Raw genomic sequence first — 24700 nt, forward strand, 5'->3', positions numbered from 1 at the left:
AATGCGAATAAATAGTCGGACACATAATAATTTTTAACATGATTTAACCTATTGATTAATAATCTATATCCATGGTTATGATATTAATAGAGTTGGGAGAATACCCTGATGGAGCGAGTACAAAGATTACATAGACTTTTCATGAGGAAGGCTTGACTTTATAGAGAAACCTTCAAGGGAATAGTTGGACTCAAAAGCTTTGTTGTCGAACTTGGTAAAAAATGAGACTAATTCTAAATGTGAATGACATATCAGTAGACATTTAGGTTGTCTATGTTGTTGCCTCACCTAGCTATGCAATCATATGCTAGTTGATTCTCTTGACCATCTATAATGCTTACATGATTCAAGAGAAGGGTTATAATGTTATCAGTTATAATTTAAGATTTAGATTCTTCGTATTATAAAAAAGTTACAAATTGTTTCATTAAAAGTAGTATCAAATAAATCTCTCTTAATATATATAATAAGACAATCATTCCACAGTTAATCACGCATTCAATTTCGTATTTGATTTTTTACAATCGTCTTTTAAAATTCTAAAACTTATAATTTTTGTGGCATAACCCAACATCGCTTTTCACTTTATATATATATATATATATATATATATATATATATATATATATATATATATATATATATATATATTTTATATTTTCATCTAATAATGTTTAGTATTATAAATTATCGAAATGGGTCACAAATTTATATTTAGTGAATACAACTGCCAATTAAAATAAAAAATTTAATAGAAAATTTATATATTTTAAAATTTCAGCCTAACTGGCATTGAATGACCAATATGTCAAATTAAAAACATATAAATAACTAAGAAAAATATATAGAATATAAGATATGTCATTTCCCTTAAAAGCTAGGATTATATAACACGTTAAATTATCAAAATATTTGGTGAAAGTGAAGAAGAAAAGAAAGACAGAAATTTCTACTTCTGGAGAGAGTTTTGAGGTGAGTAAATTGTTGGCCATACTAACAATAATTGCTGCGGACATTCTTTCAAAGAGACAGCGACTAATCCCAATCGACATTCACGTGCACGCTCAGTCAGAGACTCTTTATCTGAAAACACAACAGTAAGCCGTGCTCACGGCATAATAAGGCCTGGAGCATGATCCAGACCTCTAAACCATATTTTCTTTCACCGGCTCTTAACAAGTCTGATCTATTTTTTCACAAACCAATCCATATTATATTATGTATATTTTACATATTTTTAATTTATTTAAGTTTTTATTATTTTTCACAGATCAATCCATAGGCCTTATCCCAAATAATAAAATTATATATACATATTTTTTATACACAATTTATATATATAATTGATGTGTCAATTACCCTAAAATTAAATGTCAGTTTCTAACATGTTATTTGGATGAACATTCTAAGCAAGAAACCAGCCAGGAACACAATGGTTTTCTTGGTAAAGAAAGAAATAAGAACTGACAAATCAGACAACATTGGAGAAACTCACATCAACAGTATTTCCATAGATTGCCGGCCGGGACGAACAGACTAGAAGTAAAAAAGAGTTAATATTTCTCTAGGAGTCAAGAAGAATATTTGAAATGGCAACAGAATATGTACATTATCATTTATTCTGCGTCTTACTTTTCAGTTTTATTCGGATTTTTGGGGCAGAACTACCTTCTGAAGGATCAGCCCTGCTTTCCACCTTTGAAATTGCCGCTTTCGGTCCACTGGGTTCAATTGTTTTCTGCAATTGCACAGTCGCCATCTTAATCGTGGTTTCCCCTTTCTGACCAGATATTTCAACGGAAGGTGGTTTCACCTCTTCGCTAAGCAGTTTTGCCATCTCTTTCTCTTTTTGTTTTTTCTCTTTCTTCAAGCGCTTCTTCTCCAAATACTCCGGATCTTCCCGCTTCCGTTTCTTTTCCTTGTCTTTCTTCTTCTTCTTCTCCTTTTCTTTCCCTGATGTACCACCATTCAGATCTTGTCTTGTACCCGATAGGGTTTGTAGACTCGCATATTTTTTTGCATGAGGGTCAACATTGTTATCTTGTAGGATGCTTGGTGATGAGGGATCCTCAGGCTGCAAGTGCAAGGATACTTTGCTAGAATCAGCAGTGCACTGGAGTTCCTTCCCGAAATTGTCACCTTCACTAGGAAGTTTGGCACTTCCAATGCTGGCTGTCATTCGGGATCCGTGATCATGACATGAGTTGACCTCCTCAACATTTTGATTGTTAATGCTCACTGCTTCTACTGAATTTCTTGGGGGTGCATCCACAGAAACTGAACTGCTGGTGACTCGATCAGCTTCATGTTGTCCACCTTGAGATTTTTCAAAAGTTTTATTGTCAGTCTCCTCGGCTCTACTGGTAGCAGCAGAATGCTTAACTCTAATTTTAACAACTGGCATCTTCCGGTCATGACTGTTGGAAACCGTATCTGCATCCTTGGAAACTTCTGGGACTGACATTTTCCGTTCATGACCATTGGAAACAATGTCTGCTTCCTTCAAATTTTCTGGAATAACCACTATATCCTCCTCTCGACCATTTGAAACACAATCTGCTTCCTTGGAAACGTCTGGAATAGCTAGAGTATCCTGTGGAAAGTTTGGCATGTCCAGAGGAGGTTCCGTAGGCTTCATTTCTGTCACAAAAGCCGAAAAAATGTTCCTCTGGTCACTGTAAGTATCGCCATCACCTCGAAGCAATATTTTATCTTTGGGCATGCCATAAAGTGTAGGGGCTCTGGAAAAAAAGAGTTGAAATTCAATTTCACAATCACTTTTCAGCATGCTTTTCTGAAAATGGAGAAATAGAGAAACTAAATAACCAAAAATTCAATATTCCCAAAAGTAAATACCCCCTTACTCTGGACACAATAACAATGAAACCAGAAATTAAGAATTTGTCATGAAAAATTAACCACTAATATTTTCTAAAACTAATATGGAATTATGATAAGTATATTATCATGAAAAATAAAAGGTAAACCAGGGTAATAATTAAAAAACCTCTGCGAGAAGCACTAAAAGTAAGAGCATTACAGTGACCAAGACCCCACAAAAACACAAAGGCAGTTCTGAATACCACGAAAAGTAACAATTTTGCCAACTATGGCAACTTATTCTGTATAATTTTTCACATATTATTTGTTTATCTTCACTTGGATAGCAGTTAAAACTAAGAGCAGTACTTTATGTGGAAGTTTGTGCATATCAACCACTACTTAATCATAGGGAGGTAAACATCATAATACGTCTATCTGAAATTCTCCATTTTTCACCAAAATTTGTTTACGCTCTTCATGGATGACAAATACCTTAGTTGATCTCACCCATAAAATTACACAGCCATTATATTTCATAACACTAGTTAGCAACCTAAATCCAAGATTATCAACTGTGAAGGTCCATCCCAGCAATAGAATCTACAATATTACCATGATGTTGAATTAGTATTTCTTGTTCTTCAAAAAGCAGATTTATCTCATATGATACCCTTCAATAAATGAGCGTAATATCCCAGTCATTACCTTCAAATAGTCAAAAGTTTCCTACGTACATATGGATAAAATTTCTATTGAAGGGATAGTAGAAATATTAGGCTCACCTTCCTGCAAGGATTTGTAAAATGCCAAATAGGTGGTGACGAAGAAATACATTATTGAATGAAATGCGGCTGTCAAGCAGATGAAGCAAAGCTACTAAAGTTTCGGTCCTAATTTCATCATTGAAATCAGATCCACCTCCAGCTTGACATATACGCATTACATGAACACCCAATTTCTCCTGTCCTGAAAGCAAGGAATGTAAAGAGTTAACACAAACCAGCAGCAAGCTTTTAAAACTTAAATTCAATTTATTCTTACCTATGAGTTCAAGTTCTTCAGGTAAATGGTTGCTTAAAAGTTATTAGAACTAAAGTACCTGAGTGGTCATCTATGAAATTCACAAATTTGATAAGTGGATTATTAAAATATTTTTCACTTTTTTGATGTGATGTTAGTTGATACAATCATGGTGAGCAAAATAAAAAAACCTGTTACCGGGCTAATTCCTATTAGCTTATATTTTTTGGTTGAGTAGTTACTTAACAACTGAACTAAAAATACATTGGAACCTACAGGAGGATGGTTTTTGGCTTTTTGCACTCAGTGAAAAAGAGGAAAGAGCAAACCTCTTAAAGATGGCTCTCCCTCTATATATTTGACAAACAATGACAATGCAGCATCTATGCCTTTACAATGAAACTCCAAATCAAGGAGTGCCCTGCTTGCTTCCATTCGAACTTGCCATATCGTATTCAGATTCCGGAATGGTTTAATAAGTTCAACAACATGATCCTGCAGTGAGTAATGACCACAGGTGAATAAAAATAATTTAATTGTTAGGACTAGGGTTTAAAAATTCCCTTTATCTAAGCTTTCTGGATTTATGTTTCCTCACTATAGATCCAAACTCAGATTAATCAAAGAGGTTTTATAAACTATATTGCATTCTGTAAAGTAAAATTAAAACTTAGAGCAAAGTTCAATAAATTTTTTAAAACCTACGTTTTATGTTTATTTTCTACATCACATTATAAGTGTGTCAATTAAATTTGGCCACACAACAAATCACCAAAGCCATGGTACTTATTTGCCATCACCTATATGAAAATTTATTACATCAGAGCTGAAATGCAAGAACTTAAAAAAAAATTCAGAACTTTGATTTCTAAATTTAAAAACTTGTGATATCAAAACTTGACCTGTTCTATATGTTTTTTCATTTTGGGATATAAGGTTCAGAAGTTTAGGCTCTAATTAAAAATAAAATTCTTAGTTATGAGTTAGGATCCCAAACTTCAGGTTCTGATTGAGGGTAAAGTTCAGAATTTCAAGTTCATATATCACTTCCATATGCAAGCTTTGAGTTGCAATAATTTTTGTTTCCAAAAATCTTCTTTCACCAGTTTAAGCTTTAGGAATTAGTGGGTCATCAACAAGAAGGAAGTTATCACAGGATAATGGAAGCGAGATCACTTACAAGACAGATGAATCCAGAAAGTTTTAATGCAATTTGGGTCAAAGTTCGAATGCAGCTGACTGTCAAGATCCCATTGTAACTAGGCATCAGCCTGGTAAATGCCATTTCACAGGTAGTTAGTTTCGATTATTATTTGAAAAATGTTGTTTCCTATCAAAAGCACATTTACCTATCAAACTGCAAAAGCCGATCGACACGCTTGAGAAGAGATGACAGAAAGAGGATACTCTGATACAGAATCAAAGAAACACTTACAACAGGAAGACTTCAGAAAAAAGTATTGAATGTAAAGCAAGATATAATCATGTTTCAGTTTATAACATTTATATAATTAACAAAGAAAATTTAAAAAAAAAATTTCCTCATTTTACATCTAAGTCATCTGATACTGAAATCAGAATTCTAACAGAAACTTTCTTGGTGACAGAACTGCAAAATCCACACAATTCAAATTTAGTACCATTACTAATTCAAACATCCAATAACATCAAGATAAACACTGAAATTTCCTGTCACTGCATTAAGATTACATTTTGAGCTTAAGCCTCATTTTGATGACATGGTAGAACATTAAGAACCAATTTTAGCTAAATGATTAAGACTTTACCTAAAAGCTTAATTTCAAAAAACACACCACAGTTTCAAAATACTAGGCAATCGAAATGATTTAGAACCCAGCAAGAAGCAAGTGTTGAAATGACAAAATACTTTGTAAGCAAACCAAAAAAGAAGCCACAGCATAAGCCTGATAGGAATCAAATAGGAAAATAGTGTTAACCACCTGCTGCCCAAATTCAAGTTCACCAACAGACTGAACCAGCGCGGCAAGCCAGAACACATCAGAATAAGGGTTTCCATTGTTATCATTATACTGTTGAAATACAGTGAAAGAGAACAAGGTAAAATAAATTAGAAACATTGATAAAGCAAAATTTATTAAAAAAGGAAAATCAGCAGTAAGATCACCCAAGAGAAACCAGTTCCTTGCATTCTGGTCATGACACAAGCAATTAAAATGACAAGATAACTGATTTATTGTTCAGATGAATAAATCCTGCTAGTACTGTCAATTTATATAAATTCTTAAGCTGGTAGTCATAATCATAATTTGAATATACCAACTTAATCATATTCAAAGAGTATATATATTTTTTCATTACCATGACCTCTATCACTGCCAACTAATCTTTTCTATAATTCACAGAAAGAGAATATCTTGCAAGAAGACAGCTCAGAGCAAAGGTCATTAGAAAAGGCTTACAAAATTTTTAGCTGTAAAGTTCCCCTCATCAACAGATAACAAGATATGTAAAAGACTTTCCTTTTTTGCATATTCTAACTTTTGACTTTCAACTGTGAATTACCTTGAGGGTTTTTGCCCTTTATTGGCAGTATCAGGATGTTTTTTATTTTCCTTATTTGCATATTCCAAGACTTTAAGTTTGCATCTTTCTTTTTTATTGGAAAACATAGAAATGTTCTAAATACCATCAATAAGTCAAGTTAAACAGAAAGAAAGGGAAAAGAGTAGTATAGTTAAAAGCAAACTTTTTGTTTATAAGGAACTGAGAATATATTAACGGAAATGAAGCAAAGTTACAGGTATGAAGTAGACCACATGTCCACAAGATGCACAAACACACAGGGTCAGCAAAATCTCTTAAAAAACACTGCATAGCATCCAAAATATATGCTCCAAATAAAAAATAACCCATAAAAGACAGAAAACCAGGAATATTAAAACCATTCCAAATTGAGATGAATGAAGAAGAAAGAGCAGAAACTCTAGAGCAAAAGAAAGAATAAATAGTTGGCACACAAAATTCACCAACAATAACAAGGATCTGCGATCTCAAAGAGGCATAGGTATCTAAGGGAGTAAAACAAACCACTAGATAACCAGAAGTCCTAATAATTAGTATGAATGCCTTGAGTAATAATTTGTTCAAACTGTAATCGGAACCTAAATGTAATTTCTGTCATAATAATGAAATGTGCAAGGAGACCGTTTTTGTAAATCTCTTTGCAAAAATTCACACTAAAATGGTCATATCTCACTGAAAGTCACCGCAAAACACAAACATAGGTTGTTGCAGTGCACATGCTTAGTGAAATAGGGTAAATTACCTTTAAAAGCTGTAAAACAAACTCTACAGCTTCTCTTGGGCTTTTCTTGTCTGCTGCTCTGACCATAGCTACTGCATGTGGAATAGCCTAAAAGAACAAAATAAAAAAAATCACATTTCTCACAGAAAACTGAAAAGGTTAGTAGTTCACAAAATGATATCGGTTCAATTACAGTGCAGTAACAACTTTTCGAAGACATCAGAGGGTCCATAATTGGTGATGCTTCAATATGGCATATACCTTTTTTTTTTTTTTGGCTTCTCTACCAGCAATACTTGATGTAAACAAAAAGGGCTTACAAGGAAACAACTTTAATTATTGTCAGACTGGTTCCAAGGCAGGAAATCAATCAGCTATCAAATCATTCTGACTCTATTTCCTAAAACAACCCCAAAACTCTCAATTCTTTCAAAAGTTTGGTGAAGACAGTAAGACCATGCAACCTGACAACTGGTGGTTTCAGCCATGTTTTAACTTGAGAGCTTTAGCTGTGTGCCTCAATTCACTTGCTTCTTACCAGCCTCAACCAACAATTAATGCTCCAAGGCCACAGAGATTAAGCATAGCACCCAAATTCTAGCACAATGTTAAATTTATTCTAGAAAACAAAGCATTCCAACCTCGCTTCCCGTTCAGACCAAAAAAAGTCAAACATCAATGAATTGGTTCTATCCAACAAACATTTTCACATCCAACACACCCGGCACAAGATATAGTTATGCGTGCATTGACAACAATGCCCACCCCTAACCTGCACTACTTTTAATTCTCTATTAAAATTCCACGGGCAGACATAAGCTTTCAGAATACCAAATCTAGTTCTAACAATAATAATGTTCCTCACTGTGAATAACCTTGAGAAAAATATTCTATATCAAAAAAGTGAATTTACATCAATATTTATATGAATTTCTAAATCCTACTTTAGGAAAGAGTATATGTACTTTCCTAGTTTACAAAGATACAATCACCCTAATTATTTTCTTCCTAATTTAGAGATACAACTCAACACTCCTCCTCAAGCTGGAGTATACAAATCATATACACCAAGTTTGTTACAAATGAATTCAATACAAGGACTCCTAAGAGACTTAGTAAGGATATTTGCAAGCTGATCATTGGAGCTAACATGGTTGGTAGTTATACACCCTGATAAAATCTTTTCTCGGATGAAATGGCAGTCTATTTCTATATGTTTTGTTCTCTCATGGAATACTGGATTAGAAGCAATATGAAGTGCTGCCTGGTTATCACACAGTAGCTTCATCTGTGATATATCTGCAAATTTTAACTCTTGAACCAATTGTTTCAACCATACAAGCTCACAGGTAGCCAATGTCATAGTACGCTATTCTGGCTCTGCACTTGATCTAGCCACAACATCTTGTTTTTTACTTTTCCATGAAACCAAGTTACCACCAACAAAAATACAAAATCCAGAAGTTGAGCGTCTATCAGACGGAGATCCTGCCCAATCAACATCAGAATATCCAACAATCTGAGTATGACCTTTATCTTCATAGAGTAATCCTTTTCCTGGTGCTCTCTTAATATATCTCAGGATCCGAATAGCTGCATCCCAATGAGAATCACACGGAGATTGGAGAAATTGATTGAAAACACTAACTGGAAAAGATATATCTGGTCTTGTGATAGTCAAATAGTTGAGTTTACCTACTAACCTCCGATATTTCCCAGGGTCTGCAAGTGGCTCCCCCTATCTTGACACAAGTCTAGCATTAGGGTCTATAAGAGAATCAATAGGTTCACAACATCCCTGTCTCCTCCAAAATATCCAAGGCATACTTCCTCTGAGAGATTATAATACCTGTCTTAGACTGAGCAACTTCTATCCCAAGAAAGTATTTGAGTGTTCCCAAGTCCTTGGTCTGGAAATGATTAAATAGATGCTGTTTTAATTTATCGATACCCTCCCGATCATCACCAGTGATAACAATATCGTCGACATAAACAACTAGATAAATGCACTTTCCTCGCGACGTGTGTTTGTAAAATACAGAATGATCCGACTCACATCGAGTCATACCAAATTCTTGAATAACTGTACTAAAGCGTCCAAACCAGGCACGTAGAAATTGTTTTAGGCCATATAGTGAGCGTCGAGGTTTACAAACCAAATCAGACTCCCCCTGAGCAACAAAACCAGGTGGTTGCTCCATATATATCTCCTCCTGAAGCTCACCATGAAGAAAGGCATTTTTGATGTCTAACTGAAACAAGGGCCAATGACAAATGGCAGTCATAGATAAGAATAACCGAACGGAGGACATCTTGGCCACTAGAGAGAATGTGTCACCATAATCCAAACCATAAACCTAAGTATAACCTTTAGCAACCAACCGGGCCTTGAGATGATCAATAGTACCATTAGAACCAGTCTTGACTGTGTAAACCCAATGACAGCCAATAGTGAAGTGACTCGAAGGTAATTTAACCAATTCCCAAGTACCATTATGATGTAACGCAGTCATTTCATCCACCATTTCTTGCCTCCAACCTGGATTAGAAAGAGCCTCATGAACAAATTTAGGAACTGAAATGGAGGATAAAGAGGACATAAAGGCATAATATGGTGAGGATAAACGGTGATAACTAAGAATGGTATAAATAGGATTAAGGTTACAAGAGGATCTTACAGCTTTACGGATGGCAATAGGAAATTGGTCATCAGGATGTAGGACCTCAACCGCGCTAGATGCAACAGTAGGAAGTGAGTCAATAGGAGTCGTTGGAGCAATAGAAGTGATATCAGTACTTGTAAGAGAGTCAACAATCGGGGAAACAGGTTCCAAATCTTGTGTGAGCGTAGATTGTGGGACGACTATAGGACGTACATCGAAAATAGGATTAAAAGTAGGTAATAGAAGACTCTTAGTGACAGGAGATTGGGTTTCAGATGAAGAGAAGTAAGAAGAACACTCGAAGAAAGTAACATAAGTAGATATAAAGTAACGACATATCGTAAGAGAGTAACATTTGTAACATTTCTGGCGACGAGAGTAACCAAAAAATATACATTTGATAGACCGAACAGATAGTTTATCAAGACCTGGGGAAAGGTTATGTACAAAACATGTGCAACCAAAGACACGTGGAGGAATAGTGTATAAAGGGCTAGTAGGGAAGAGAATTGAATGCAGAATCTGATTTTGCAATACTGAGAAGGGCATCCAATTAATAAGATAGCAAGCAGTGAGAACTGCATCAGCCCAAAAATGTAGAGGAGCATATGAATATAATAATAATGTATGAGCTGTTTCAATAAGGTGTCTATTTTTGCGCTCAGCAACCTTATTTTGTTATGGGGTATAAGCACAAGAAGACTAGTAAAGAATCCCTTGAGAAGACATGAAATTTGTGAAATAAGATAGCAAGCAGTAAGAACTGCATCAGCCCAAAAATGTAGGGGAGCATATGAATATAATAATAATGTACGAGCTGTTTCAATAAGGTGTCTATTTTTGCGCTCAGCAACCTTATTTTGTTGTGGGGTATAAGCACAAGAAGACTAGTAAAGAATCCCTTGAGAAGACATGAAATTTGTGAAAGAAGTGGAAAAATATTCATAATGTGCGTATAGAGGAATTAAATTGTGTTTTAACTTCGGCACAAAATGATTGAAAATGAGAAAATAACTCAGACCGACCTTTCATTAAAAATATCCACGTGCAACGCAAATAATTATCAATGAATATCACAAAATATTGAAAAGGGTTTGGAATGATTAAAATGTGAAAATAAACTAGAGTTACTAGAAATATGATCCAAGGCACCTGAATCTAGGACCCAAGGTCCTAGAGTGGAGGATTGTGATAGGCAAGCGATCGAATTACCAGACTGTGCAAAGGAAGCAATAGAGGATTGAGATGACTATTTCATCGTCTGGTACTGAAGGTATTCTTCATAATCAGCTCCAGTGAGAGTAACTGACTGAGGAACTGATTGAGGTTGTCTTGTTGAAATTTCTGAATGATGATCAAGAGGAGCTGATTGAGGGACTGATTGTGCAACATTAACATTGTGTGTAGGTCTCCCATGTAGCTTATAACATTTTTCTCGAGTATGTCCCCATCTATTACAGTAACTGCATCTTGGACGACCGCCTCTACTCTCATAGTCACTTGACTCTCCAAAGTGATTCGGAGATCGAGAGACTAGGACAGTAGAATCTGTAACTGTGGGTCCAGAAGTCTGATTGGCACATGGCAGCACGTGAATCGGCGGATGGCGACTCATTTCAAGGGATTGTCGGCAAAGTCGTTCCGATCACAATGGTGTTGACACGACCACCGGAGAATGATAGAAGCATAGTGGTCGAAAAAGAACGTCGTAAAATGACGTAAACTTATCAGAAAATAAATTAAGATTATCGAAAAAAAAATTTAAAACCCTAATATTGGCTCTAATACCATGTGAATAACCTTGAGAAAAATATTCTATATCAAAAATAGGGTTAGATTCGAGCCAAGCCAGCTCCAGCTCGAGCTCGAAAAGAGCCAGCCTTAGCCGAGTTTGGTCAAGCTCGAGCTCTACTCGTCAGATTTTCTAATTAAAATTTTTGATACAAAACGACGCCGTTTTGATCAATATATATTAAAACGATATCGTTTTGATAATGAAAAACGAGTTGAGCCGAATTCGAGCCCGAAACGAGCCGGCCTTAGCCGAACTCGAGCCAACTATATATGAACCGAGTCGAGCTAGAGCTCGGCTAGGCTTGAATCCAGCCCTAATCAAAAGAGTGAATTTACATCAATATTTATATGAATTTCTAAATCTTACTTTAGGAAAGAGTATATGTACTTTCCTAGTTTACAAAGATACAATCACCCTAATTATTTTCTTCCTAATTTAGAGATACAACTCATATATAACTCAACACTCACAACAAACAAAACCATGATAACTCATGAAGTAACAGTGGATTACCACACAGTTTGCATTGACAAAAGAGATACAAATCGTCCAGAATAAATTAAAGACAAATTATAAGTATCTAGCATTCATGGATCACCTTATATCAAAGAACAAAGCAAAAAACCCAAGACATGGATAAATAACAAAGGGTAAACAAGATAAAACTAGCCCTTATAAGGTCAACGTCTTCCTCAATGTCTAGTTCTCTTGTTGCTATAATTATATATTACATTCTTCTTAGCAAGATTCTATGAGAGATCAAATTAGTCAATTTCCAAAAGATTTTATGTGACAATAAGGAGCATCAAGTGATATTTTCATTGGTTCTTCATAATCTATGCAGTTCATAGAAGATCTCACTGTGCATCATATACTTAACACAAGTTATATTATTCAAACTGATAGACGAAAACAGATAACCTCCATCACCAATTTTTTTTAGGTTGATAGGTAATATAAGTAAGCAACAGCAAGGCGCCCGATCAAACACTTCTCTCATGCTCATAAATTGTATGAATGATAGCTCTATATAATGCCTATAAATCACAAGAAAAGAACTTTCTATGGTTTCATGCAAGGCATGGTAAAGCTCATGCAACTCATTACATACCCTACCTCAATGCATTACCTCAAGAACGAAGTACTCTGGAAAATCACGAAAATCATTTGGCCTGCCAGATTATCAGAAAACAAAATTTATAGCAAATGCTAGAGTGCCATAAAATCACACAAAAGTGCCAGCTAGGTTAGAATCTCACTTGGGAAGCCCAATATTTGCATCAAACCTTCGACTTTTATAAAATTTCACCAAATGCAGTAGGCCAGCCCAATCAGTTTCCTATAAAACAATGACAGAGAATCCCATATATCAGCACCAAATGCTGATAAAGATTAAAATGGCACACAAACTAAAGCATTGAAATTAAAAAAGCACTTGATGTAGAGTAAGTGTTCTAAAGCCAATTGTAGAGGCTAAAGTTGCAAATTTCATTACAACGTTGTATCATAATATTGATTAATAAATGGCAATTCTTCATCTATTTCTACATGTGTAATATATGTGCGTGTGTGTGATATTAATGCCCTTAAATTAGTAGAATTGTGACTAGGAGATTAATGTGTAACTTGATCGTGAGGGCTCTCTGAGCACATGTGGTGGCTAATCTAGAAACGTCCATGACCTCAACATTATCTTGTTTGTGCTTAGCTGTTGTATCAAGCCGAGCTCAACGAGAGTTTGACTCAATACTATAACCAAACTTGAGCTTGACTCTCCTCAAGCTGAACCAAACTTGAATTGGTTTGAGGAGAGCTTGGATCCCCTCAAGGCGAACCAAACTCAAGTTGGCTAAAACTCGAGCTCGACTCAGCTTAAATCTACCCCTACTCACACATAAGCCTTCAACTTGACTATAATATTATATTAAAAGTTATATCTAAATTTGAAAGGTTAAGCTAATAAGAACATAGCACAGTACTATCAAGTTCAATTACCATATAAACAACTCATTTTCCCTGCTCAAAATTCATTAAATGCACAACTTATATTTGTTCCTTTTATGAGTAATTGTTGGATATAAAGAAGAATCCGTGTAATTACATTGAGAACCAACACAAAAAAGCATTAACATCTTCCAAAAAAATGTAGTTTAGAATTCTTTTGGAAAAATTCTACAAGATATCTTTCTAACAAAATGAGTAACTAGCTATCAATGAAGTTTTATAGATTATGCATACATCAGGATGGGCAATCACAAATTAAATTTCTTCATTGGTCATGCAGTTTCCCAAACAAAGTAATTTATGCTTCTATTAGGGCTAAATCAGCATGGTGGCACAACAGAAATGCTGGGCAGGAAAAACAAGTCAGGACCACTTGGGAAAGGGTAGACACATGGCAGTTGCAATCTTGGGTAGATAGAGGAGAAATAGAATAAAAAGGGAATCTGAGGCTGAGAGAGGGGGTTATTTTTCTGAGAATTTTGGGAACCTCCGGCGGATTGGGAGAGGGTTTAGCTCTCAAAAGCTAAACAATTCTGGGGAGATTCCAACCTCTCGAGCTGCCAGATTAGGGAGTGTCTTTGCTATTTTCCTTCTCTATAACTTCTTGTCATTCTTAAACACAACCACAATCAATACGAACTAAGATTATTTCCTAAATATTTCAGTCGTTTACTTTGTTGAAATTGTTTGAAGATTGATTACTTGCTAAGTTGCCTAACAACTTCAGACAAGATTAGGTTAAAAAAACATTGGACCAAGCAGAGCTCAATCAATTCAAATGAATACAGGTAAGAATGATCATATTACCTCAGATGCTGCATTAGCCAATGCAAATGCTGCCTCCACGCGAACTCTCCAAAAGGCCTTAATACCACAAAAATACAGCTAATCACATTCCATTAAACACGCAAGAATAACCAAGTATAACTCTGAGATTGATTAAAACCTTGGAGTCGCTGAGGAAATTATTCAGAGTATTAACAACAGAAAATGAAAGTTGCGGTAGAGACTCTAGTGCTGCGATTGCTTGAGCTTGAGCAACAACATCCCCGTCCTTCTCTAACTGATTTATCTGACAAAACATACCAACTATATGAAGTCCTTATCCAACTGATCAAGTAAACATCTTCGAAGCTCTTTGTTTTTTTTTCAGCAAAAGAAGCAGCTCAAACAAAGTGCGACACAAAAACAGTTTGATAGCTCCAAATCACAATTTGGATCCATAGCAAGATTTTAATACTTGCAACTTCTTTAAGCTTTGCATGAAAAATATAATTGACAGTATAAACTAGCATACAGATTGAGTGGTCTTATATGTTTAACCATCCATTGAGAATGACCAGATTCACTTACAATTAGTTATGAAAATACATTCAATTTCCTGCTACAACTTACCCACATCTGTACGGGCTGGTTAAAATGAATTTCAGCAAGATATTCCAGTTCTGGATCTGCCCTAATCCATGACAAGGGGGATTCCATACTGCCAAAAAAAAAAAGAATTCAACACTTCAAAAATTAGTAAACCTAATCATCTCTCAACAATATATGCCAAAACAACTCAGTAATATGAGAATATACCTAGATCGCATATCTAAAGTAGCTACAGCATCAACGTTATCATCAGAACCATCAGGTTTTGAACCCTTTTTAGGCTTCAAGGCTCGTCTAGCAGCAAGCCTTGAGTGGCATTGTATTTCCAGCAACTGCCATGTGTCTCCAGCCATAGGCAAAACTGGATGGTCATACATACCATCAAGCTCATGAACCCTAATACTCATCATCCCAGGCCACCCAATATCACTGTCTCGGTTTTCAGAATCCAGGTTAGAAGTGAGAACTGGACCACTTGAATCAGGTGTAGCAGTGCATTCCCGCAATACCGCCAGTTCAACGATATTTTTCCGTTTGTTATATGAAAAGCCCATCCTTATGATTCACAACCCAGAAAAAATACGGCATCAAAACAGAAGTTACCAATGACGAATTACAAAGCTTATAAATAAAAGTTCAAAATACATTAATAACCCTGACATAAATTATACCTCAACACTGGACACCCACACGATCCCACCCACCGAGGAAAGAACTCTTTAAGAAATGGGCGCTCAAGGTTTCCAACCTTGTTAGCAAAATGTCGAAACTGCATCTCACAATTATAATATGCTTAGATAAATATATTAAATACCAAGATGCCTCAAGAGCTTCAAAGTAAAACCTAAACCAAGAAACATCATTATGAAGAAAAGGAAACAGACCCAGTCACAAGATACAACATATATTGCTATATCCAAAAGGAGTTGAGAATACAAAAAGTTACAATAATAGATGACGTTAAATTTAAAAAAGAAATAAAGTATAAACAAGGTAAAACTAAGAACTGAGGACAATGCTACAGATGTAGAGATAAACACTTAAGTGCTTAAAATTCAATGTGATGCCCAAAAAAAAAAAAAAAACAATAGAAACTATAACTTATCATTATCTGCCATACGAAAACCTTCTATTTGATGATACTTAAGTGAAAGCATTACAAGTCACAAAGTTAACCAAATTAGAACAACTTTCTTAAATAGATAAATTTTCTCTGTTCCCTTAACAACAGTGTTTGGGGAATTACGGTTAAAAGCGACAGTAGAGTTTCAAAGTAGATAGTTCTCCATATCAGATAGACAATGGCATATTTAGAGTTAACATCACCAAAGATATTATTTTAAGCTATAGGTTGCATTTGTGTAAACAAAATGATACGTGCATACCAGAAAACAAATGATAGGAGGCCAGAAAACTCAGAAACATATAACTATATGTATTTTACATCAACTTAAAATTTCAGATGGTGTCATAACTTCAGACAAAAACCTAGAGTAGACAAGTGTGAGCTGTATGCACTTTTCATTGAGTTTAATTTCACCCCAAAACTCTATCAAATAATCATCTTTGATAACCCTGAAGAATTGTATTAACCTCTTAGTCAAATTCTAATGTAGTGTTAGGCCCCCAATTGCGGCAACTTACCATCACCGGAAGCAGAAAGTTAAGGAGTTCAAGGTCTATAATCAAGGGAATAGGAATGCGGCAAAAGAGGACTAAGGACAGCAATTAATAGTAGAAGTTGAATAAGGAAAATATGAGATGTAGAATTTGTACAAGGAAAATATCCATTAAATGGGATTGATTTTAGGAGAGTTAGCTATTAGACTTATTTAGGAAGTTTTCTTTGATTGGGATTCTTGTTAGGGTTGGTAAACTCAATTATATGAGTATTGTGTGAGGTGAGAGCCAAGCAATTTCATATATATTAGTATGTAAGCAGAGTTGCTCTGCAAGTTTTATTCAATAAAGTAGTCTTCTGTTTCAATATTTCTTTAGGTATTTACATGAATGTCATTATAAAATTAGGAGTTGCAAAATATACCTTCAATTCGTTGGGAAGAAAAGAAAACCATGTTAGTCGACTTGCTCAATCATTTTTTCATAACAATTTCTGGATCATCAGTGGTTGTTTAATTACACTTGCGTGAGTGTGTGACTCTAAAAAATAAATACTCTGTAGTTAGCTTTGTTAATTATTTTGACCTTTGCAAAATTACGCTAAATGGTACCAGAAAGGAAGTAGCCATCACTATAGATCAAGGAAATTCATGTAGGATTGCCCAAGAAAATCAGAACTGCTTAGCCATGGAAAATTCTTTACAGCAATGTCATTCACAACAAAAATGTAGCATGGCATAGCCAATAATAGCATGCCCGGTAAGTGCATTCAATCAAAAAAAAAATGAGAGTAACTTGCTGACATGCAGGATTAGAATAAAAATAGATGAACTGCACATTATGCTATAGTAGAATGTAATCACCTCTTTTGTACTAAGAGAGCGCACAGGAGGTGCTGCACTTTGAGCCCGAGAAACAATATTCTGCAAAATCTACAATTGCAAAGAAACAAGAACCAAATCCTAAGACCGTCAGTGGCAAGAACTTTCTTTTCATTTTACATGTAAATCAGGAATGGGACTATCTTCCCCAATGATAGATAATTTTTTTTTTTCTTTTGAGAAGAAACTAAAACAATATCATTCTTGAAGAAATTACAAGAGTGAAAAAGCTATCCACAAAAGTTAAGATCCATCTAAAGGACAAGGGAAACCAAAAAGGATTTATATAACAATTAACTATAGAGCAAGCTGCTAGGCCTTACTTTGCGGAAGAAATTCGATCCCATTTGCTTTTCTAGCATCTCAAGAACTGCTACCTATAAAAAATCAATTAACTAGTGAAAAGAGTTTGCTAAAGAAAATTTTTACGCAGTGTGGGAATATTAAAATAAGAAATTTCAAAGCTTACCGATTTGCATGATCGTATTTTGCCATATATACCAATGCAATGGGTTCCATACAAATCCTTGCAAGAAGTGGAGGAGCTCAAAGTTGTTGCACCACTATCATCTGCTTTGCAAACAGCACAATTTGCCTACAGATATGTAAAGATCAAGTAGTCACTATGTGTATGCTTGCATTATTTTCTTTTAGCGATAAGGCATTATTTTCTTTTAGCGATAAGGACAGCACAAAGAACTGCAATGATATTAAACGCCACAATTACAATTTCCTAATCCTAGTTGTCACAGCCTAACATATATCACAAAGAAAACAATTTCTCCAATTAACAGATCTACAAATTACAAAAGCGTCACTATACTATTTCTCCAACAACTGCGTAACTTTACACCAGATTCTTCTCATTAGACATCTGCACTAACAAGCAAAAGCATACACAACTCAAGCAAATAAAAGGGTAAGACTTTCAGCATCTGGTACCGCTTGATCCAATTTATTTGATGCAATAAGCAAAAAATACCATGCCTTACCAAAATCCACTGAAAAATAGATAAGAGTATGTGGCAGCACAACCCAGAAAATAGAAGTCTGGTAGAAAGTAAACCTTGTATCTTCGATAGCGAGCCTCATTATTTCCCAAAAACTTTTTTATAAACAAATCCGTCAAAAAACTGGCAAGACCATCAAGCAGCCACTCTGGCAATAGGCACAAAAAATCACTAAAACAATGTAAATATTATCTTCAAACTATATTAAATAAGCCAGGGTCATAAACCAATTCAAATCAAGCAGTAAGAAGAATCATATTCTACCAACTTACCATCATTAGGTGATTCAGGTGTGATATATACTCCAAACCACTGTCTCGCAAGGGCAAATGCAAGTTTAATGCTTGTGTCTATGGCCTGTTAAGAAAATTATGCACCCATAAATCCCATGCAGGAAGAGCAAAACATGTGAATCACATAGTGGAAAGATAGTCATGACATTTACATATTTTATGCTCTTAAAAAAAAAAAGCATGAAACCATATCTAATTTTGATGTCTACAACAACCCCCAGCTTAAACACACTACACTTTTACTACACATATGAGGAAAAATGGAAAAGTTCAACCATAAGGCAAAACATATTAAAACATCAAGTTAACTGGCTGACAAACCTGATCAATAACTTTCTCATCATACAGAACCTGAGAACTAAATATACTCATAGAAGCTCCAAAAGTGGAAGAGGAAACTGCCACCTCAGGAGCTAAGAAAACTTGCTTGTATGACCCAAATGGAAATTTTGCCTCAAGGTATGCCTCATAATGGCTGTCGAAAATAAAATGTCTAGTCAATCAACATTAAGAGGTAACAAACATGGATGCCAAACCAATATCAAAAGGCTCTACAAAAAATATGAATAGTAATAACCATAAAACTTGAATTGACCAACCTGAATGCATTGTGGAAAAATTCCACAGTGTTATGAAGCTTTGGCAAATCAGTTGGCAAACACATGTGTGATATGATACTACAATAGGGATCAGGAAGAATTTCAAAGGGTGCAACCACCAAAGTTATCCACCGAGCATTGACCGGAACATCCAATTTATATACATATGTCTTGCGAGGAGGATCATCTTTGCTCAAAACCTGAAAAAGTACATGGAAAATGAGACTCAAAAAACTGTAAGTTAATAATCATTAAATGCTCCATTGATGCAAAATACAGCATATAACATGAACACTGGATGTCTATAATGTATAATGGTAGAACATTATCAACCTGGTGGAAAAGGAGGAGAAATATCAATATGTTGCTTAACACGTTCAATTGCATAACAATGATCAAGCTGAAAGCTTCAACCATAGAATAGAACAGACGATACAAAGAAGCATTGTATAAAGGTTTCATATGAATAAAATAGACAAGCTGCAATTTAAGAAGCAAAAAGCAGGAATTTGGAAGGGGGTGAATTCATCTTCCCTTCTAAAGAATGTTTCAAATACAAACAAAACATTCTTGCCAGTAAGCTTTCATAGGTTTTATGGTACTTCAAAAAGGTTTTTTACAAACTTCAAGAAAGGTATACGATGATTTTCATAATTAAGTGGAGATCATTAAAACTCCATTGGACTCTAAACCTCAGGGTAGGTCTAACAACTTGACTTATTATCAAAATATTGTTCTTTTTGGGCACACATTCCTTCATGATTTCACATTTGAGATTTGTAATCCAAAACATATCACTGTCCATAACAACTCAATCTACTGTCAAGATATTGTTTGTTTTAAACACAAAGTATTTCACAGTTTTGCCTTGAGACTTCACAACTTACATATGTCTTGACAACTTAAGAACTCACAAACTATTTAATTAACTTTCAACTTTCCTTCTTAAGTGATGTGGGACACTACAGTCAATGAGAATTACCCCATTACAAATCTTACAATAATGAAAGAAGTGGAATATCACAATTGACCTTCAATGCAAGATGTGTGAAGTATGCATAAAGGTTAGCTCTTGATTTGTTGGCAATCAAGTTAACAACAAAAGCAATGAAAAAACGACACTAAATTCCAACTCTAAAGTCAATCTATATAGAATAAATTACATAATAGTTGTTAAGGAAAACAATTATTCTATTTGCACAATCCCATGAGATACATTTAATTTCAAATTGAGCATTCTCAATTCTCTTCAAATAGAACTAGCTGTCAGCATAAAACCTAAAGCTTTTGATTATTCCCACCTCCCTATCTTTTGAGAAAGTACTTTTTTCTAGTAGTCAAAGTCTCCCTGACCTTTCATAATTGAAGGTTACTTCCAAACTTACATGGTAATCAAGAAAATTGTTCTTGTAATATCCCAACTAGAAGGCCCAATATTTGAATCTTGACCTGTCGGTTGAAACTAAAATATTTTACCACTCAACCCAGCTCTTGGAGTTTCTTCTAAAAACTCAACATAATGATCACATATACTAGATGGGGAAAATCCCTAGAGTTTCCACCATCATTATGAGCCACCAAAACCATCACTGCCACCACCATCATACCACTACAGTAACAATCACTCTGTAATTAGAAACATCCACCACCATTATTACGTTCACCACCACCAAATACCAAAATTTCCATGAGCAGAATTACCATCAATAAGTTATCATAATCATACTCAGCTCAATCAGATGAAATAAAAATTAACGAGAATATTAGAAGGATTTGTAGTCTCTGTCTTTAATTTACCGATCCTCCTATGAAACACATAAACAACGATAGTACGATTTAAATAGATGTACCTTATATTTTTTCCATCCATTATATTGTTGTCCCATCTATAAAGCAAGACATTCATTCTCATATGATTAGACTCCCCTCAACACCCTTTCAAGGAAAAATTTTTTTCCATGCATTATTTTGTTGTCCCATCCACAAATCTTCCATATTGGCATTTGCAGGAAGTTTATTACAAGATTATCAAGCTTGAAAAACCAAGAATTTCATTTTAGTTTTGTACAACCACTTGTAAGATAAAGCAATCAAAGGAGGAAAAAAAATCTACCATTTTTTTTATTTGACTTAGGTTGCAATATGTTATGGCAAGACCGACAAGCTTAAAAACGACATTCATTTAAATTTTGTAAAACTCTACCAGCCTCAAGCTCTAATAGAGCTGCAAAACTTACAAAAACTTATACTATCTGTTAAGTTGTAAGATTAGAAATTTCTTGTTGGACAAATACTACAGTACATTATTTCCATATAACACGTCAATTGAAAACCATAAAACAACTTTCTCTTCTAAAATAGAATCATAACTGTGATAACTCTCAAAAGCTTAGTATTAGCCTCCACACACACAATTAGCTTATAATAATTCATCATGCATTATTTCTCAGCATGCCCTCTGCATTATACACAAAATCATGCCAAAGGTCAGGTCATCAGATTTAAGAGCCAATTTCAGCTAAAACATCTCACACCAATGTTCAGGATGACTATCATACATCACTTTGTATTATAACTTGGAAGAGATGAATATTTCCCATAGAAAAGGGTTTTGAGCAGCCTCAATGGTTAAAACTCAACTCAACAAGCCCCTCTATCCCAAAGATGCGTGCGGTGAGCGTGGATTGAACACACGACCTTCAGATCTTCAATCTGACGCTCTTCCAGCTGAGCTATCCCCGCAAAAAATTATTCACTAACCAAGTCAAACCTCAGTCTGTTAAGAGTCTTATCCTTGACTAAAGTAAAATAAAAAATTGAAGCATCATTTTATTGGACAACCGGAACTTCTCTCCTAATGACCAAAATCAAAACCTTATACTGCCATAGAAGGAGGATCAGATAAATGGTATAAACTAAGAGTACAAGAAGCATTTGATGCCTAATTGGCCCCAAAGTTTTGTCAGGTTTGGGTTACTCAAATAAATTGCACGCCATGCAATATGTGTGACATGAAACGTATGAAAGTTTAGTCTAATGCTAATGTCATTAATATTTATGTTTGGTTGATGAAATATGAGGTATTAATTGACAGGCAACAGTAAACAATCAGCAAATATCCAGTAAAAATTAACATAATAAAGAGATTCAAGAAAGTGAAAAAAGGGGTTCTAACAATTCATGAATATTTGAAAAATCACAAGCATTTTTTAAATGCACTAATAAATATTCTCAACTGAATCCTCTTACCTGATACAGAAGGCTTCCAGTGCTGACAGCAATGAGATTGTGGAAGACTGTAAATTCCAGATCATAACTGACAGATAATGCAATATTTATAGATTACAGATGATCCAAATCAGCAAGTGAAAAACTAACAGCACAATCAAAGAGTTTGTACCAGCATTGTTGAGAGCTATCATCTATACACGGGAACCAGCAACGAGCTCGCCTTATCTGGTTATCAGTGTGTAACACATTACCATCAAAATGAATCCCAGTTTCTGCTTTCTCCACCCAATAATCGATATGAACCAATTTCACATTCTGCACCCAACATCAACCTACATGAGAAACCACGGATGTGTAAACCTCATCACAATATCTCTAGACAGCCTTCTAATAAAACCAAATGCAAATAACAGAACCTACAATAAGCCAGCTAGAAAAACTATCAATTACTTCAGCTAGCATTAAATATACTCCATTCGTGAATGTGTTCTTGTCTAATCACAATGGGTGGATCAGGTTAAAACACAGAGCAAAGGTTGACACCTAGGGTAAGTAAAACAGAAGAAAAGCATACTAGCATGCTTTAGAGTACACAGTGCACAAAATTACAGGTTTCAAAAATATGCAATGTTGTTAATAACATGGTCAAAGGCTTAAAGCAATGCATAACATGATATAAATAGGCACAATAACCTGCTTTGCTTCACCAGAGGAGTCCAGCTTATTCTCTAAACTCATTTGGTCTATCTGTTCAGTTAAAGCCTTGGAAGGCTTGCAACAATTGATCAGCAAATTTGGTACCAATTCCCTCTCCAGAGCTGAAAAATATGCTGCAGCAGCAGCATCCGCAGCTGTACTAGGCGAGTTCACTGATCTCCATCTCTTCTCATTCTCCACATTTTGATGATGTGGATAATATTCAAACTCAGTAGGCTCTCCATCTACTGATACATTCTCAATTCCCAAATTCTCTGCATGTAACCCTACAAACCCGATATCCGGTACAACAATTTCCAACTCCGTATAGCTAAATCAAACAAAAATAAAATAAAATAAAATAGGCATTAGTTCATTAAAACTAATAATACCGTTATAACATTTGCAAGAATTCATAATTACACTTAACCAATCAATTACACGTGACTGCTAGGTTAACAGGAGTAATATACTACTAAAGTTACAGCAATAACATTTGCAAGAATTCATATTGGCATTAAAGTAACGTTACCGGACTATGAACCTAGATTATCCGTTAGAAATGCTTAAAGTGAGAAGGCAGACCCGTAGATTTGTCGCTTATCCATGTCGATGTGAAGGCAAAGCTTCTGGTGACGGACTATGGCGCCTGAACTCTCGGCCTTCGTCTCTTCGTTCTTCGGCTTGCGAGGCTTCGCCATAGCTCGCTCGCACGCTTGATGCTAGCTTGCTATCTCTATGTTGGATAATTTGCTAACCAGCCAGTTCGGGCTCCAGGCCTTTATAGACGAAGGTGCGTCACGAGTCCTCGGTTCTGGTGCATTAGGCTACACTAGACGTATGTGTGCTCTACCTGTTCGTGCTATCTGAACCCTACACGTGGCAGATTTGTTCTAATGATGAACCAATAGAAAAATAGAACAGGCACCTAGGATTTTACGAATGACGTATTAAAATTCATTATTTTGTCTTCGTGGGAGTATTTATTCTGCCATATAATAACGGAATCACAATAAACCCCTAAAATTAATGGGCGTTAAAAAAAATGTCTAAAACTCTAAAGGTTAAATAAAATTTCCTCAATTTAGGAAATAATTAAATTGCCCTTATATATAAACCCCACATTTCTTATAGATTTACTGTTTAAATTCAGAGAAAAATTTGGATCTTTCACGGGACGTAACGGATTTTCATCTTTTTTGTGGACTTTTCATATTTTTCAATAACAAAAAATAACAAATAAAGATAATACATTATCTCACTTTTTGTTTAAATCAATTTATTGTTATAAATATTTAAGTTTAAAGGAGATTTTGAGATTTGAATATTTAGGGTTCTGATTTTAAATAATACATAAAATGTTTTAATTTTTGGTTGTTTGTTTGAATTTCTTAAAGGGTTTTTG

At 35.0% G+C, this 24700-nt stretch overlaps 1 protein-coding gene and 1 non-coding gene across 4 annotated transcripts; both read right to left on the reverse strand.

The window, feature by feature from the left end:
- Positions 1-1481: 1481 nt before the first annotated feature.
- LOC123195600 (transcription initiation factor TFIID subunit 2) lies at positions 1482-24053 on the reverse strand. 3 transcript variants are annotated; one of them, XM_044609402.1, is made up of 25 exons: positions 23881-24053; positions 23293-23626; positions 22769-22914; positions 22618-22684; positions 19369-19568; positions 19091-19244; positions 18749-18833; positions 18533-18624; positions 17936-18061; positions 17790-17843; positions 17449-17517; positions 15637-15734; positions 15173-15520; positions 14987-15074; positions 14538-14663; positions 14399-14455; positions 12847-12926; positions 12717-12759; positions 7151-7237; positions 5805-5894; positions 5193-5251; positions 5024-5114; positions 4173-4338; positions 3606-3789; positions 1482-2741 (listed from the first exon to the last, which is right to left on the reverse strand). In XM_044609402.1, exons 1-25 carry the CDS (start codon positions 23994-23996, stop codon positions 1613-1615), a joined length of 4089 nt encoding a protein of 1362 aa, XP_044465337.1. In that variant the 5' UTR covers positions 23997-24053; the 3' UTR covers positions 1482-1612. The 3 variants fall into 3 exon arrangements, with proteins under 3 accessions (XP_044465337.1, XP_044465338.1, XP_044465339.1); XM_044609403.1 differs by having other exon boundaries at positions 23828-23954; XM_044609404.1 differs by lacking the exon at positions 23881-24053 and having other exon boundaries at positions 22769-22931; positions 23293-23431.
- TRNAF-GAA lies at positions 22038-22110 on the reverse strand. Its single transcript has one exon. It is a non-coding gene; the product is annotated as a tRNA-Phe (tRNA).
- Positions 24054-24700: the final 647 nt, after the last annotated feature.

The sequence above is a fragment of the Mangifera indica genome, chromosome 14 (assembly GCF_011075055.1).
Source record: "Mangifera indica cultivar Alphonso chromosome 14, CATAS_Mindica_2.1, whole genome shotgun sequence".
In the NCBI taxonomy this organism is placed as follows: Eukaryota; Viridiplantae; Streptophyta; class Magnoliopsida; order Sapindales; family Anacardiaceae; genus Mangifera; species Mangifera indica.

Bases quoted from the DNA above. Each gene is read 5' to 3' on its own strand.
- LOC123195600 (XM_044609402.1), bottom strand. From the start codon at position 23,996: ATGGCGAAGCCTCGCAAGCCGAAGAACGAAGAGACGAAGGCCGAGAGT. The intron at 7,238-12,716 runs GTAATGCATTGA...TTGTTCTTTTAG, and splicing joins CAGAGTACTTCGTTCTTGAG to GCTATTCCACATGCAGTAGC. The intron at 2,742-3,605 runs GTGAGCCTAATA...CTTTTTTTCCAG, and splicing joins TTACAAATCCTTGCAGGAAG to AGCCCCTACACTTTATGGCA.